This window comes from Paroedura picta, chromosome 4 (genome assembly GCF_049243985.1).
Source record: "Paroedura picta isolate Pp20150507F chromosome 4, Ppicta_v3.0, whole genome shotgun sequence".
NCBI classification, from domain to species: Eukaryota; Metazoa; Chordata; class Lepidosauria; order Squamata; family Gekkonidae; genus Paroedura; species Paroedura picta.
Genome location: NC_135372.1, coordinates 116688613 through 116703685, shown reverse-complemented (window position 1 = coordinate 116703685; position 15073 = coordinate 116688613). Strand labels below are relative to the sequence as shown.

General features: G+C 41.3%; 1 protein-coding gene across 4 annotated transcripts in view; it reads right to left on the bottom strand.

Moving 5' to 3' along the window:
* Nucleotides 1-15073, bottom strand: part of ITCH (itchy E3 ubiquitin protein ligase) — a 65512-nt gene that overhangs the window by 5945 nt on the left and 44494 nt on the right. For all 4 annotated transcript variants that reach the window (XM_077335309.1, XM_077335308.1, XM_077335310.1 and 1 more), the window contains 8 exons: nt 13239-13310; nt 11999-12087; nt 8968-9127; nt 8007-8140; nt 6078-6218; nt 4127-4247; nt 3638-3742; nt 1787-1883 (listed from right to left, as the gene is read on the bottom strand). In XM_077335309.1, coding sequence (XP_077191424.1) covers nt 1787-1883; nt 3638-3742; nt 4127-4247; nt 6078-6218; nt 8007-8140; nt 8968-9127; nt 11999-12087; nt 13239-13310 — 919 coding nt within the window. The remainder of the gene's footprint in view (nt 1-1786; nt 1884-3637; nt 3743-4126; nt 4248-6077; nt 6219-8006; nt 8141-8967; nt 9128-11998; nt 12088-13238; nt 13311-15073) is intronic.

Sequence of the window (15073 nt, the reverse complement as noted above, 5' to 3'; positions counted from 1 at the left end):
TTTGGTGCAGTGGTTAAGAGCTTGGTTTGATTCCCCGCTACTCCACATACAGTTGGGCTGGGTGACCTTGGCCTGCTCACAGTCCTGATAGAATTCTGCTCATAGAGCAGTTTCTCTCAGAGCTCTCTCAGCTTCATATACCTCAGAGAATGTTTCTTGTGGGGAGAGGAAGGGAAGGTGATTGTAAGCTGCTTTGAGACTCCTTTGGGCAATGAACTGAAAAGCAGGGTATAAAAAAACAACCCTTCTTCATCTTCTAGTTATCATAGCAAGAAGAGCTGGTTTGTATCCCACTTTTTACTACCTGATGGAGTTTTAAAGTGGCTTACAGTCCCCTTGCCTTCCTCTCTCCACAACAGACACCCTGTGAGGTAGGTGAGGCTGAGAGAGCTCTGAGAGAACTGTGACTGGCCCATAGTCACCCAGCTGGCTGCATGTGGAGGAGGACTGGGGAATCAAACATGGTTCTCGAGATTACAGGCCACCGCTATTAACCATTACACCAAACTGGCTCTCAAGGACAACACAGGGGATGACTAAAGGAACTCCACATAATTACAGTTACACAGGCATTATGTACTCCACAATGGACACAATTCCAAAAGTGTAGCCATTATAGCCTGTTGCAGCAAAAATAAACAGGAGTGACACCTTGAAGACTACTGCAGATTTTATCACGTTCTTTAACAAGCCAACAGACTCCTCATTATTGGGCAGCAACCTTTTATAACAGGAATGCAACAGACAGCTTGGGAGGACAGACTCAATTAGCAAAATACATGAAATTGCTGTGCTACATCAATACAACTTTGCTCTGTGTTGTTGGCAATTCACATATAGGTCTTTCTAGGGCAGGCATTCGCAACTAGGGTTTCTTGATGGCTCTGGAAGGGTTTCCTGAATGGGTGGGAGTTAATTCATTTAATTTTATTCTTAAATTTGTTAAGCATTTATCAGGTGATATGACCATATGTGGTCATTTTGACCTGCTCCTTCCTCCCAAAATGGCCAGTGATGGGCCTGGTGGGGGTGGGGAGGGGAGAGGCCCTGGGTGGGCATGTACCCAGCTATGCTTCTCAACCTGCATGATTGTGCTTCTTCTAAGGTTTCTAAAAGTCTGAAGAAGGTTTCAGGGGTTTCTCAATGGTGAAAAGGTAGAGAAAGGCTGTCTTAGAGCTTGAGGGGAAGCAACAAGTGGTCCAGAATTTAACAGGCAGCAGTGGAAGGAATACATGTTCAGCACTGATTAAAAGGGCCAGCATCCTGTTGAAAGAACTCTCAGTAACATTCATTGTATAAGCATTGATGGAAGCAGACGCACCAAATTCTCTGAAGCTCTGTTATATTCAATTCAGGATACTGAATTAGACTATTTCCAAACCGAAGTAGTCAATCAGGGCAAAAGATACAGACCATTTGAGATAGTTTTCTGGCACCTCTGCTTTGACCAACTCTATGTACAAAGGAGGGCAGGAAAACAACCTTTGAAAACACGTATCCCCTTCAAAGCACAAAAGAAACAATTCCAAAGCAAGCCCATCTATCAGCAGATCAACAGAAAAATGCAGGCTGTGGTTCTTCAAAGTGGTGAAGCTCTTAATCTCATTCCATAGACAGGAGACGTGTGCTAAGGTATCCCACTGTCTCTGAATCATAAGGTGTTGAACCCAGATCTGACAGACCGCAGGATACACTCGCTCTCAAGCATTGCATATGATTGTTGTGAACTGTCCTGAGCCGACGCTGGGAGGGCAGTACAGAAATCATCAAGCAAATAAATAAATACCCATGAGATCAGCAAATCCTCCAACTGGTAATCGGCATGTTCCAGTAACGAACTGTAGCAGTCTCATTCTCTTCTCATTATCGATTTCCTTCACAAACTGAAAGAGAATGCATTTTAAAAAGCTGTACACAAACATATTCTACCTCTAGTTCCCCTGAATGGGCACATGCAAGCAAGAGCATGGGAAGACAGAAAGCTCAATCAGGAATTACTTGTTTACAACTGCATTATTGCAGGCTTCTTTTTTTAAAAAAGAGATACAGCCGGGAAGTACTTACGTTTACTCATGCTAAGTTTAATAAATGCTAAAGATTAGCACAGAAGATTGCATCTATGCGCTTAAGTGTTACATGACTATCTTCTGCTAAAATAGCATCAGTCTTAAAAATGAACTCATTCTTGAAGCCCTGAGCTTTGGTTATAGTTTTAAATAGCAGAGACAACTGCAGAGATGGGGAGAAGGCAGAAAAGGCAACTGGAGATAATTGGAGGAATCTATTCAGGAAGTCTCTTTGAAATCTTTGCCTGACTAAAATTTTGAAGAACTTACACAACACAAGAGAGGTTTGATGCTACTCACTATAATGTGCCCCCAAAAGGTAGAAGACTGACTATGCATAACTATGTAACTAAATACTCCTGTATCTGTTTTTTACTGCAATCCTGGCTACAGAAAATAATTCCAGATTCCTTTGTACCTTAATACAGCAGTCCCCAACCTTTTTCAGGCGGGGGGGGAGAGAGAGTGGGAGGCGTGGGCGCTGCAACCAAGCAGGTGCACATCCCACTCCCAAAGTGCGGCGCTCACTGCACCGGGAGCATGCTGCGGGGAGGGAAGCGGGGAGGGGGGGGCTTCCCTCCCCGCAGCACGCTCCCCAAGGCACAGGATATGTTTAGTGTAGTGGTTGGGAGTGTGGACTTCTAATCTGGCATGTTGGGTTCGACTCTATAGTCCCCCACATGCAGCCAGCTGGGTGACCTTGGGCTTGCCACAGCACTGATGAAACTGTTCTGACCAAGCAATGATATCAGGTCTCTCTCAGCCTCATCCACCTCACAGGGTGTCTGTTGTGGGGAGAGGAAAGGGAAGGTGACTGTAAGCCGCTTTGAGCCTCTTTCAGGTAGAGAAAAGTGGCATATAAGAACCAACTCTTCTTATTCTATGGAGAGGGGGCTGTTGAGTCTGGGTGGTGGGTGGGGGCTTTGGAATTGGATTGCTGCCACTGCAGTTAATTTTAAGGTTTGGTTTTTTTTAATGTTTTATTGTGGGGATCCTTTTATTGTGCCCCACCATGAGCCAGCAAGTCTGGGAGTGCCGGGTAATAAATCAAATAATCCAGTAAGTAATAGGTAACTACAAAGCAACCACCATATTAACAGTACTTCAAAACATTTTTTCCAAAGGATATTTTGCTTTGGTGATTATCTGTCAACAGTTATTATGGTAATTTTTAATCTGATCACATAAAGCTTACTTGTCTAGATTTGGCTGCATCACATCACATAATTCTGATGGGGAAGCCACTACTGTTCTCATTTTACAGTTTAGCAATTTGAGGCTAATAGATTGTGACATGCACAAAGGCCCCCAGGAAAGCGTATAGCTGGAAAAGGAAAGAACTCGCCTAGGGCCCACACCCATCATCAACAAGTCATACTGGCTTGACACTAAGTAGGTAGTGCAGTCAGGTGATCATCTGTAATCCAAATATAAAAGGATAATATTTGGGCAATTTTTCAAATGGGAACCACAGGGAAGGGGGTCAGTAGTTCTCCAGAGATGACTCAGTAGTAAAGTTTGGCTGCTAACAAAACTTGTATACAAATTTTCCATGTTCAAGCAACACAAACCTGCCAAAACCACACAATTTGTTTGCTTGTTCTGGTGTAATGCCGGTAGATGGTATGCCTTTGCCAGTCAGTTAAATCAATCTCCTGCATGCCACACAAAAGCACCTATGTAAACAGAAAAGCAAACATCAGTCAGGTTAAGAAATGATGGCAAAAGGTTAAGAAATGATGGCACAATACCTCAGAATTATTTGTTTTTAGAAGAGCCTTTAAGATGTATTTGTTCTTGTTTAAGGAAAGCTACTTTTGACCACCCAAGTCCAAAAAAGTATTAATAATAGTATTCTAAGTTTGGATGAGTTTTATACATAGCACAAGAACAGATTTCTAACTTAATACATGCCTGGTTGAGGCAGCAGGCCAACCCCTCTGCAACTGCCTTTGTTAATTTGTATCTTTATGGTATGTCAAGCAGCTGCCATTTCTTTATGTGCCTGCCCCTGCAAAATATGCTACTTCTTGGTTAACACACCTTATGGACAATCTTACCTCTACTTCCTTGGCATCAAAGTACTGCAAGTACGTTTGTGGTAAAATCTCATTGAAGCCTTCAAAGAAAGCTTGAGTCTGTTCTTCAACACCTCGGGAAAGTCTCCATTCTGCTACTAGCCTACAGCAACAAAAGCCAGTTATCCATTCAAAAACTGCTCCATTTCACTTACACTGCTAACTCTTTGTAATGATACTCTAATCCAGTGATCCCCAACCTGTGGGCTCTGGACCACATGTGGTCCTTCGACTAATTGGAGGTGGGCCCCAAAGGACGCCTCCCCCCCCGGCCCTTTACTTCATCCCCTCCAGCCCTTTACAACACACTTCATTGTTGTGGCGTGTCTGTATCTTATTTTGAAGAGATGTTTAAACATTACCATAGCGATCAGAGAGCGCTAGGACAGTGGTTGAGAGTAGAGGAGTAAACTACCCCCCCCCACCGGGCCTCAGTAAAAGGCGTTGAGTGGTCCCCGGTGAGTTGTCCCCGGTGATAAAAAGGTTGGGGACCACTGCTCTAATCCATTAAAACAGTACTGGATACTGCGGTACTTTCCTTTTGCACAAGGAGCCTTTTCCTGATACAAGAGGATCTTTAGTCAGCAGAAGAATGTCTTGCATCAGGGAAGGCTCTTCATATGAGAGGAAAGCATCACTAAGAACAACTTCGCCAATGACAGCACTAGGTGCACAAATTGCTTTGGGAAGTATCTCTTAAGATATAAAATGGGTAATGATTCACACTGTTCTGTGCTGAGATCTAGAATGAATAGTCCTTTGGGAAAGACATCTGGAATCAAGGGCCTCCTGACACTTTTATTCATTTCTATGATTACAAACATTGGTGGCTCTCTCCGCTGTAAAAGTTGGGTAACCTCTGGATAATCTCTCCATTTTGAGGAGAAAGGCTTGTAGGAATAATGTGCCTTTGAAATAAAGAACATATATAGGCTATAGTCCCCCCCAGAAATATCCTTATCTGTATAGTAACACAACATAGTTGTATTATACAACATAGGCAAAGTTGCCTATGGGTTGTTGATGGCCTCTATCAGTAAGCTCAGCCTCATATGCTGCATTCTACAATAATATCTTAATGCATTTTGAGGAAGGTTAAATGGGGAATAAGGCTTCAGCAGTCACTCTTGCAGAACTGCTGTGATGCCAACTTTACACTCCAATCATTCATACAATCATGCACTCAAACAAGACGGAACTTTCCCTAGGAATCATATACTGGCAAACAGTGCTGTAGGTACAGCAACCAGTGGATTATCTTCAACAACAACAAGGAAGGCTGAAATGTATGTGTATTTTTAAGGATGGACATTTAAATTTTTAAAAAGTATGTGAATTATTGGAATACTTGTTCTGTGCCAAATGCTACATTGATTTTTTTCAGTAAAGGGATGAAGTAAAGTGATCTATAGCAGGGGTAGTCAACCTGTGGTCCTCCAGATGTCCATGGACTACAATTCCCATGAGCCCCTGCCAGAAAACACTGGCAGGGGCTCATGGGAATTGTAGCCCATGGACATTTGGAGGACCACAGGTTGACTAGCCCTGATGTGTAGTCAGTTGTGCAACTTCACCCCAAACCTTTTGGAATTGTTCCATTTTAGAAGCTGAATCCTAGAAATCAACTGCATCCTGTAGCTGAATGACATTCCAGCATTTACCCCAAGTATTCAAGAACAGTACCTTAAACAAACAGTCTTACATTTTAAAGGCAGGAGCCCTTTGGCTCTTAACCCATGGCTCCAAGCTGATGGCTTTGGATGAACCAGATACTGAATCTTGTACCTTTTTTTTGGTTTGTTTATAGTTTTCTTTTCTTTTTGGGTAGTTATGAGCTAATGTAAGTCCCCTCGGGAAGAAAATCAGACTTGAACTATTTAAGATTTAAATTTTTATAAGACTAACTGCACCAGAAAATCACATTTGCACTTACCTAATATATTCTTCCTTGTTCTCCTCAGTAACTAAGATACTACTTCCATTGGGCTTCAAATCATGGCTCTTAATTTCACCCAGAATTTCTTTATCCACTGAGAAATACATTTCCAGGCCACATTCCTCAATATCGTTTTCCCTACGAGAAACAAAATTTATATGTTGTCACCAATGGAAATATCTTCCCTGTAAGACAGAACCATGCAAACTTGGAAATAAGTCTCTTTAATTTTATTGTCAGAACAGATTTAATTTCTTAATTTAGGGATGGGCCTTTGTAGATAGCTTTTTGTACATTGCCTTTTGCCGCTAATATCGGTTATATGTATTGGGTTTTATGTGGATTTTAATGCTCTTATTGTAAACCACCACAAGCTGGCCGGAAGTGGTGGTCAAGAAATGCAATTATAAAATTTATTATTATTATTAGATTTCTAGCCTGCCGCTTCCCTAAGGCTCCCCTATTAATTAAATAAATACATGAATACATTTGTTTCTTCATTGACACAGGGAGCTAGAGTGTTCAGCTGTGAGATTTCCCATTTTAAAAATCCATTTGTACAAAATTTGCGTCACAACACATCCCATTGCTGAGGTGAGAAACAGTTCATGCGATTACTCTGGAGTCTTCCTCTTCAATATGCAGAGAAGTATGCCAATACTACTACTGGCACTTCCCCAAATCACAACATGGCTTCTTTCATCCGCTATGATCGTAGACCTGTTGGCTGTTTGGGGGTATTACTCCAGATGCTATAAGCAATCTGAGGTATGGCTCATACTTCTGTTTCACTATGACAGCATGCTCGATAACAGGGTGTGTCTAAAAGGCACTGGAAAAGGCTTTCAATCTTCTTCTGCATTTCCTTCATACTATGGACACTACCCTATACCCTCTGCTGCTCAGTAATATTCTCTACTTTGCATGGAGTAAGCTTGCAGAATTTGTCTTTCAAAAAAGTAAGATGTTTGCATGTGGGGCACACACAACCTTGTTTTAATTTTTTAAAGTGATCCAGCACTCAAGCTAACGACTGAACAGTGTACTGTACCATGTTTAGATTGTGCATAAATCATTCACATTTCTCCTTCCATTCTTTCTGTACAGTTAAAATGAAGCTGTTTGTTCATCTGCTTTTACCTGAGCTTGATATTTTAATGTATTAGAGTCCTCTGTGAGGCAGTCTGATTACAAATAGGGCCCCACTTGCCAGTTTGTGTGTACATAGTCTTACTTCAGTTATCAGACAAGGTTTATAGAAAGTATTTTAATATACTTAGTAATTAAAGCACATAAAAACCAATTTGGATTGATTCAAATTATGAAGGGCCACTTTAATTAAATTATATAACTTGGCAGAAGCAGAATACAGGGCACTGGATCCATAGCCTGCCTTTGGTAAATGAGGAGCCTTTCTCCTGTGGGAGATCCCTGGACCTAAATTTTCACAGAATGATCAACCTGAAACTCATTTTCTTCTGAAAATTCTTCTCTATGCCAGACTGTGGATGTTAAACATATCATAGCTGAAGGAACTCTTGGTCAGTGTATAGCAGATGAACCATCAAATCATAGATGAGAGTAGGAAAAATGAACAGGCAATTTAACTGTATTTGCTCAATATCAACACAGCTGCCTAATGATAGTCACAATGTTTGATAACTTGACGGGTAACTGCATTTGATGTTAGCATTTGTCTCTGATGCAGCACAAAATTTAAAAGGTGCTTATAGCACCCATATTTTGAGATAAAGCTGTCTATGAAAATGTACATTCAAATGCAAGCATTGCAACTAGAAATGTTGATAAATATCAAATATTAGTTTCTGCTCCCATCCACGAGCCACACGGTGCTTGTATTGCTTGAGAATGCATTGATCAATTTCTGGATAGTTTCAAGGATGAAGAAGTTAGTCAGAAACTCACTTTACCCAGATGAGTGAGTTGTAAAACTCTGGATCTATGGATTCTAAATCTTTTAGTCCCACGGGCTTGTTGAGGATACGTTTGTAGAATGGTAGAGAAAAACCTGTGTCTATAAATTTCCCGTGGAACAATGCCTGCAAAAGATGGAAAATATTTTATATAGCAGCTTCACTGTATAAGCAGGAAATGCCAAACAATGGGACAAAGTCTTAACGCATTTTTTAAAAATCTCTTCAAAGCTAATCGCTCTTTTTAGGTAACATTGCCGGCTCTACAGGTACTTATGGTGAGATGAAAAAGAGGTAACACGGAAAAGTATGATGGTATAATTCTACCCTCAGCCCATGAGGGGTAAGGTTAGAAATCTCAGTTGCATATACTGTAAATAGGAGACAGCACTCAATCCTCATGAAGTCCCTGGCTGAACTACAATTTGAATCTATTTCTTTCCAACATCCTCCATACTGGCTTTGTGCAATGAAAGTCTACTTAAAACCCCCTGCTTGTATACATACATATTTGATAAATACTAAGGATATTATTCAATTTATACCCCATTGGTCCATTTCAGATGGAGAAAATATATTCCAAAAAATGTGTGCAATTGTCACATTTAAATGGTGAGAGGAACAGTATTAAAAGCTTGCTAAGGGATGCAGTAGAACGACCATTGAATCACTTACCATGAATGGTCTTTCTCCTTGAAGTCAGGAGGACACCTCCCAGTTAAAGTGGTGGGAAACACCCACCGAGGCATCCTCCTGAATATCAAGGGAGAAGAGGGTTCATACTAAGAGAGCTTATAATCTCCCATACAAATATGAAGACCTTCTGTCTGAGGATTAGAAATCAGAGAATGACTCTGACCATTCAAGCAGTTCCTCAAACTTCTCAGCCATGACTCTCAACTTGCCCCTAGTACTGGCCCCCTCACAACCCCCCCAACCAGCTATGAACTCACCATGGCAATAAATCTGCCAATAAAACGGAAGTATTTCAGATGGTCTGGATTGATGTAAGATGCGGGGTTTATCTGTAGACAGTAGTTATCCTTTCCTGCATATTCAAACAGGCAATACATTGGATTCAGCACTTCATGCGACAACAGAAAGAACCATTCCCTGGAACCACACAAAGAACTCACGGTCAACACCACAAAAAACAAACAAGTTTAGACACTGCTCAGAAAGCACAACACAACTGTTTTTTTTTTAACAGAACTTCTACAATCTCTGATGAGAGTGAAATTACCCTGGGCTTCAGGTATAGTTAACTACTTCTTTGCATATGGCCAGTTTAAGCATTGGTATCTGTTATATAGGTTGAACACAGTGCAATACTTCACAAAAGGTCATAGACACAGTGGACCTTCCTCTGCCACACCCAAGAAAGCTGGCCATTGCCCAGAACCTCTGGAGCAAAGTGTTCTATAGGTAGGGGGCACCTCAAGATCAAGGAAGGATCAGGTAAATACTGCCTTTTACAACCCATGGCTTCTATCAGAAAAGCACAAAAGAGGTGAGGCTACCAAATTCCTTTTTGAACACTGCAGAGCCATGTCCTGTAGCACAGTGGTCCCCAACCCCCGGTCCAGGGACCGGGACTGGTTCGTTGACCAGTCGGTACTGGGCCGCCTCCTTGTTTTCCCTGGCTGCTGCCTCGGGAGCTGCCCTGCCATTCTGCCACCGGCTAACCTTTGGTGCTCTCCAGCAGCTGCCATAGCTGGGGCTCCGCACTGTGCAGCTGCTGCTGGCAGCGCCCCCCAGCAGGTGGCGGGAAGTCAGGGGCGCCAGGGGGGAAAGCACAGTGACGTCCCTCAGCAGAAGACTACCCCCCCCCCCCGGGCCTCAGTAAAATCATCAAGCATTGACCGGTCCCCGGTAATAAAAAGGTTGGGGACCACTGCTGTAGCACATTTTGTTTGCAAGGCTCCCCCCAACTGCAAGCTGTTTGGTAAAGGCAGGGAAAGAGTAATTCTGCCAACGCTTTCTATGAATTATTCCACTGTACTTCTGACACCCTATTAGACTTTTGGTTTCTAAGTATTACATTTTTGATGATGATTATCCAGTGTTTTAGCTTTAAACAGTTCCGCAGGGCCTGCAAAAAGGAGACCAGACGTAATCAATCAGCGACCAAGGGCCCCTGCTCCCCCCCTCAGAATCTCATCAATAAGCCCTGGACCTGTTTGTATTACTATATTGTTTACTGTTATACTGTGTTGTTATTTGGTTACAATTATTAATTATCAGTTATACATGTTTTACAGACTGTTTTATGTATTGTTCTCTATTATAATGTAAACCGCCCTGAGCCTCCGGGGAGGGCGGTATAGAAGTATGATAAATAAATAAATAAATAAATAAATAAATAATACAAAATAAATAAAAAAAACTAAAGAGCATACTGACTAATGGCATTTGGTTGTGAAGACTTTGCCAATGAGAGGGCCAGAGCAGACAATGGCATTTTAAAAGTTCTGTATTTGCAATATCAAGGACAGCACAAAAATGATGCTTGTTCAAATGCTGTTAAAGAGTACTACAGTTGAAGACTGGTATTAGAGATTATTAAAGTTCCTTTTTGCTACCTCAGCTGAAAATCACGTATTTGTGCCTTATTATTTTGCCTCAATCGGCTGCAGCACACCTTCGTTTATCAAATATGAGTAAGAAATTGTACTGGCTATTTAAGTCTAGGATAACTGCGCAGATCTACATAAACCACCTACAGCTCTACATTCAATTCCCCCCCTTTTTATCTATTGGTCAATTCCCCCCTCCTTTGTATCTATTGGTCAATCAGGAGCAAAACTACAGAAATGTTTTGATTTTTTTAAAAATATATATTTTCTAATAAGGTGCATGCAGGAATTAAAAGCTGTGAAACATGTAACCTGACAAGTTTTCTAAAAATCCTTCTGTGATGGACTGCACTTTTTAAAAACATAGATGTGCTGTGCAAACAACTGAAAATCGGTGAAGGGTTAATTCTTCACAGAAAAAGATTTTTGAGAGAGACGCTGCTCCAAGCAATCTGATTGGTTAACATCTGCTGAGCAGAAAATGCTGAAGAGGAGATTTCATTCATAATTCAGCCATTACTGAGAGCAGTTTAGCACAGAGAGCATAACTGGGGAAAGTTGGCAAGGACAAGTGGGTAGATGGTGACTCACATTCAGGCCCAAAAAAGCGGTAGATCTTCTAAAGAGACCAAAAATTCTCTAACCAGTCAAACGGAGTTAACTCTAAAGAGTGAAGAGATCCTTGGTCTGATATGTTTAGAAACTGCCTTTAAAGGTTTTGTCAGTTAAAAACTCAAGACAAGTACTAGTGAGAAGGAATTCGAGTACTAGAAAGAGTATACTGGTGTTCTGGAACCCAAAAGAGTCAGGGAATAGTCAAAGATAGTGTACTGAAGTATTTGGGGAAAACACTGGAACAAAAGCCTCTTAACATAAAGATTTAAGTCACTGTGAAAAGCTTAAGAAACTTTCATTAACCTGAAGCAGAAATTTTACCCGATTTCACTTGTCCTTTCCCCTAGTTTGTTATCGTTGAATTTTAAAACACCTTGAGTGCCATTTAAGTTGTTTTAAGTTAAAGCAGACTCCTGATCCTTTCATCATGGTTCTGGGCTGAGCCAACAACCAAAATTTTGTACTATGACTGGGTGGGACAGCCAGAGTTCTTCCAACAAAGAAGAAAATATTACAAGGGCAGTTCAGTCAGCAAAGGGAAAGAAAAATGGAGAGAAAACTTTTTCTCTGAGGGGAGAAAGTGGATGAGGCCATCATACCTTCCTACCTAGTATTTTCAGTGAATAGTGAAGTTGGTCTGCAGAAGAACAGTTAGATGTTATTCAGTAGCACCTTGGAGACCAGCAAGACTTTGACTGCTGAAAGCTTATACTCCCAAAAACTTGTTGGCTCTGGTGTTACTGGATTCAAATATTTCTGGGTGTGTATATTTTATGAAATAAGCCAACCTTACCGTGCAACACCACCATAATCTAATCCTTCTTCTCCGGGGAAGATGACCCACAAGCGTCTTCGTAAGTCCTGAGGGCTGAGACTCATTATCTTAATGGGAAAAAAGTTAGGCAATTAATATTTTCACAACTGTTAGATAGAATTTAGTTAATGTGTCAATACCATTAAGGATGTGAAAAACAAAAATAAAAGGATCTTTTTAAAAAGAAAGTTTTCAAAAGAAAATGTTCAGATAACCCCAAAATCTTCTTGAGATTTGCACAAATTGAATTTAAAAAAAATCAGTATTTCATGATATTCCTGAATCTCAAAACCAGTAATATTCAGGAATCTCATTTTTTGCCTCTGTTATACCCAATCGTCAGTGATCTCAATAGGACATAAAGGAGAATTGATCCTGAAGTATCAGGGGGCTGTTTTTTAAGGTAGAGGTATCAAATTTGCAGCATAGCTGCTGGTGTTTCTCCTCAAATAACCTGGAGGTTTTTTGACTGAACCAGGGATGCAAATATTTATTTGTTTGTTTATTTATTCACATTTATATACTGCCCTCCCCGAAGGCTCAGGGCCCCCAAAGAAAGTGCCCCCACTCTGCACTGTTCCCAATGGGGAAAGAGGATCACAGTCCTTTCATTGCTACCTCCAAACAGCAACTTCAGCAATGAGTGGCCTCTGAAGATATTCAAAGGGCTTGCAGTCCTTTTAAATGCCCTCCCCAAGTTGAGAGTTCACCTGGAAAGCATTTAAAAGGACTGCAATCCCTTTAAAATGTTTTTCAACTTTAGCTATCTGGCAATCCCACAAAATCCCAAATATTTTTGGATTTTTTTGGGTTTGGTATTTTAGATAGCCAAAACTCAGCTTGATCTATATCTGGCTGAAATAACATCCAAAAAATACCAATAAAGATTCGCTGAATGCACAGCCCAACGTGCCACCCTACAGTTCATAACATTCCCAGCTATATAAACTAATCTGAATAGAGTTGTTCAGATTTTTTTGTTTTATTTGTTCTTTCTGGAACATGATTTTCAATATAATTGAGGAGGAGATAGCAGAGTTGCTCCCTGCCATTAGCTTTCTGTATAATTTGACTGAGCCATTTATAGGAGTGGACTGGAAGTAGAAGCAAAGACCTAGTGGTCAGGTACATTTCAGAGTGAGCTGAGGGTCAAACAAAGTTAACTGCAAATACCTTCCCTGCACAGTTTCATAGTAAGTATTCAAGTATAGTTCAGTACCTGTTGAAAGGAATCTTCAAATAATGTCTTTCTGCTCACTGTGATTTTTATGTGCTGTGGCATAGCCAGTTGCTGAAATGCAAGAAACAGGTTTAACCACACACACAAGCTATTCAAGCACCCACAGCGGGAGTTATGGGAACAGCATACCACAAACAGGAGGAATAGTTGATTTATAAAGCATAATCTGCTTTTTAAGAATGTTGACATTAGGTACATTTGGATTATGGACTTACAATTGAATAGTCCCTTTAGATGGTATCACATATTCAAACACAAAGCACAGAATAGAATTCAACAAGCTCATTTCATCCTCTGCTCTTCACAGAAAGACATGCAAAAGCAAGTCCCACTGTGCTTAAAAGGGTTTTCCAACTACAACCTGTATTTGAAGCTCTCCCTGCTGAACCTATAAAAGTTAGGATTCTGCTCTTCTATCCCCAAATCTAGCTCATGAGGAGCCATTGATAATTAATTTTATATGGAGGCATCTCAAGGCTACTTCACACATACAGAGTGTCCTTTTAAGATTAGCGATCCTATTCTGTATGTGCAAGAAACCTAAATATTCAAAAGATAATTTACTTTGGCTGTAGGTATACTGCATTGTGTCTCCCTTGGGGGGAGGGGGTCCCATGGCCAACTGCCTGCCTGCCCTCAAACACACATGCAGGCATATAAAATACACACAGAAAAAGGCAGCTCTTTTTCCCCGCATAGTAAGGTTTAACTGTGAAAAGAGTAGATTTCATAATGCTTATAGAAATCTGCGAGTCCTAGAAAGCAGCATTGGGGGAAAGCCCAGGCCTTTGTGCCTTGCTTGTTGGCCCTCTATGGCAACTGGCTTGCTATTGTTGGGGTCCCAGGACACCCTTCACTGTGTGCACTAGAACGGTGGCCCCCAACCACTGGGCCGTGGCTCCCTCTCCCTCCCCCACAGTAAAAAACTTCCCAGGTTGCAAGCTTCTTACTGTGGGGGGAGAAAGAGGGAAGCAGGGCCGCACATGCGCGGAAGTGCCGCGCATGCATGTTTTTGGCTACGCATGGTGCATTGTGCGTGTGTGGCGGGGCAATCGCCATCTCTGCTGCCGCCGGTCCCCAGCCTGAAAAAGGTTGGGGACCACTGCACTAGAAGAAATGTAGCTACAAACCTCTATTAATTAATACTTCTAGTACGCTTTAAGCAAGGATGATTAGGTCAGGGGAATCTACCCAGAAATCCTTGACTATCAGAAATAGATTAATGCTGGCTCTATGCGAGGTCAGTCTCATCCAAGAGAATTTCTAGCTATCAAAGGAGTGATTCAATTAATCAAAAGGAAGGAAGAGCTGGACCAGTTACTCTTTCTTTCACCCCAGGACAATGTGCACAAAGAAATCATCAGAAAACTGGCAGTTAACTAATCCCCTCAATGACGCCCCCCCCCACCTGGATGTATTATTTTCCCTTAATAATGTCCTTTCCTGACAAAAGTCATCCTTCCAGCAATTTCCCCATCCTTAATTCCTGAGTTGTCAATCTCCCACTGATTAGGTGATTTGTGACACCTAAGACACGCATTCAAGCCAAAATGCCAATACCTGAGGAAGTCCTTTTTTGCTATATCAACACTGGAGATTTCCCAATAAACCAACTGAGGTTGTTTTGTCAAGGACTAGGCTCATCAGCAAGAGTTTTCACTTCTTTATTTCACAACCAGCAGCTAATTCAAACACATTGTCTTAGAAACTAATCACCCAGACCTGGCCTCAGGATACATTTTTGGTTCGAAAAACTACACAATTGGCTTAATCCAGGGTGGTGTGCTGTCTAAACCTGACATTCATCCAGCATA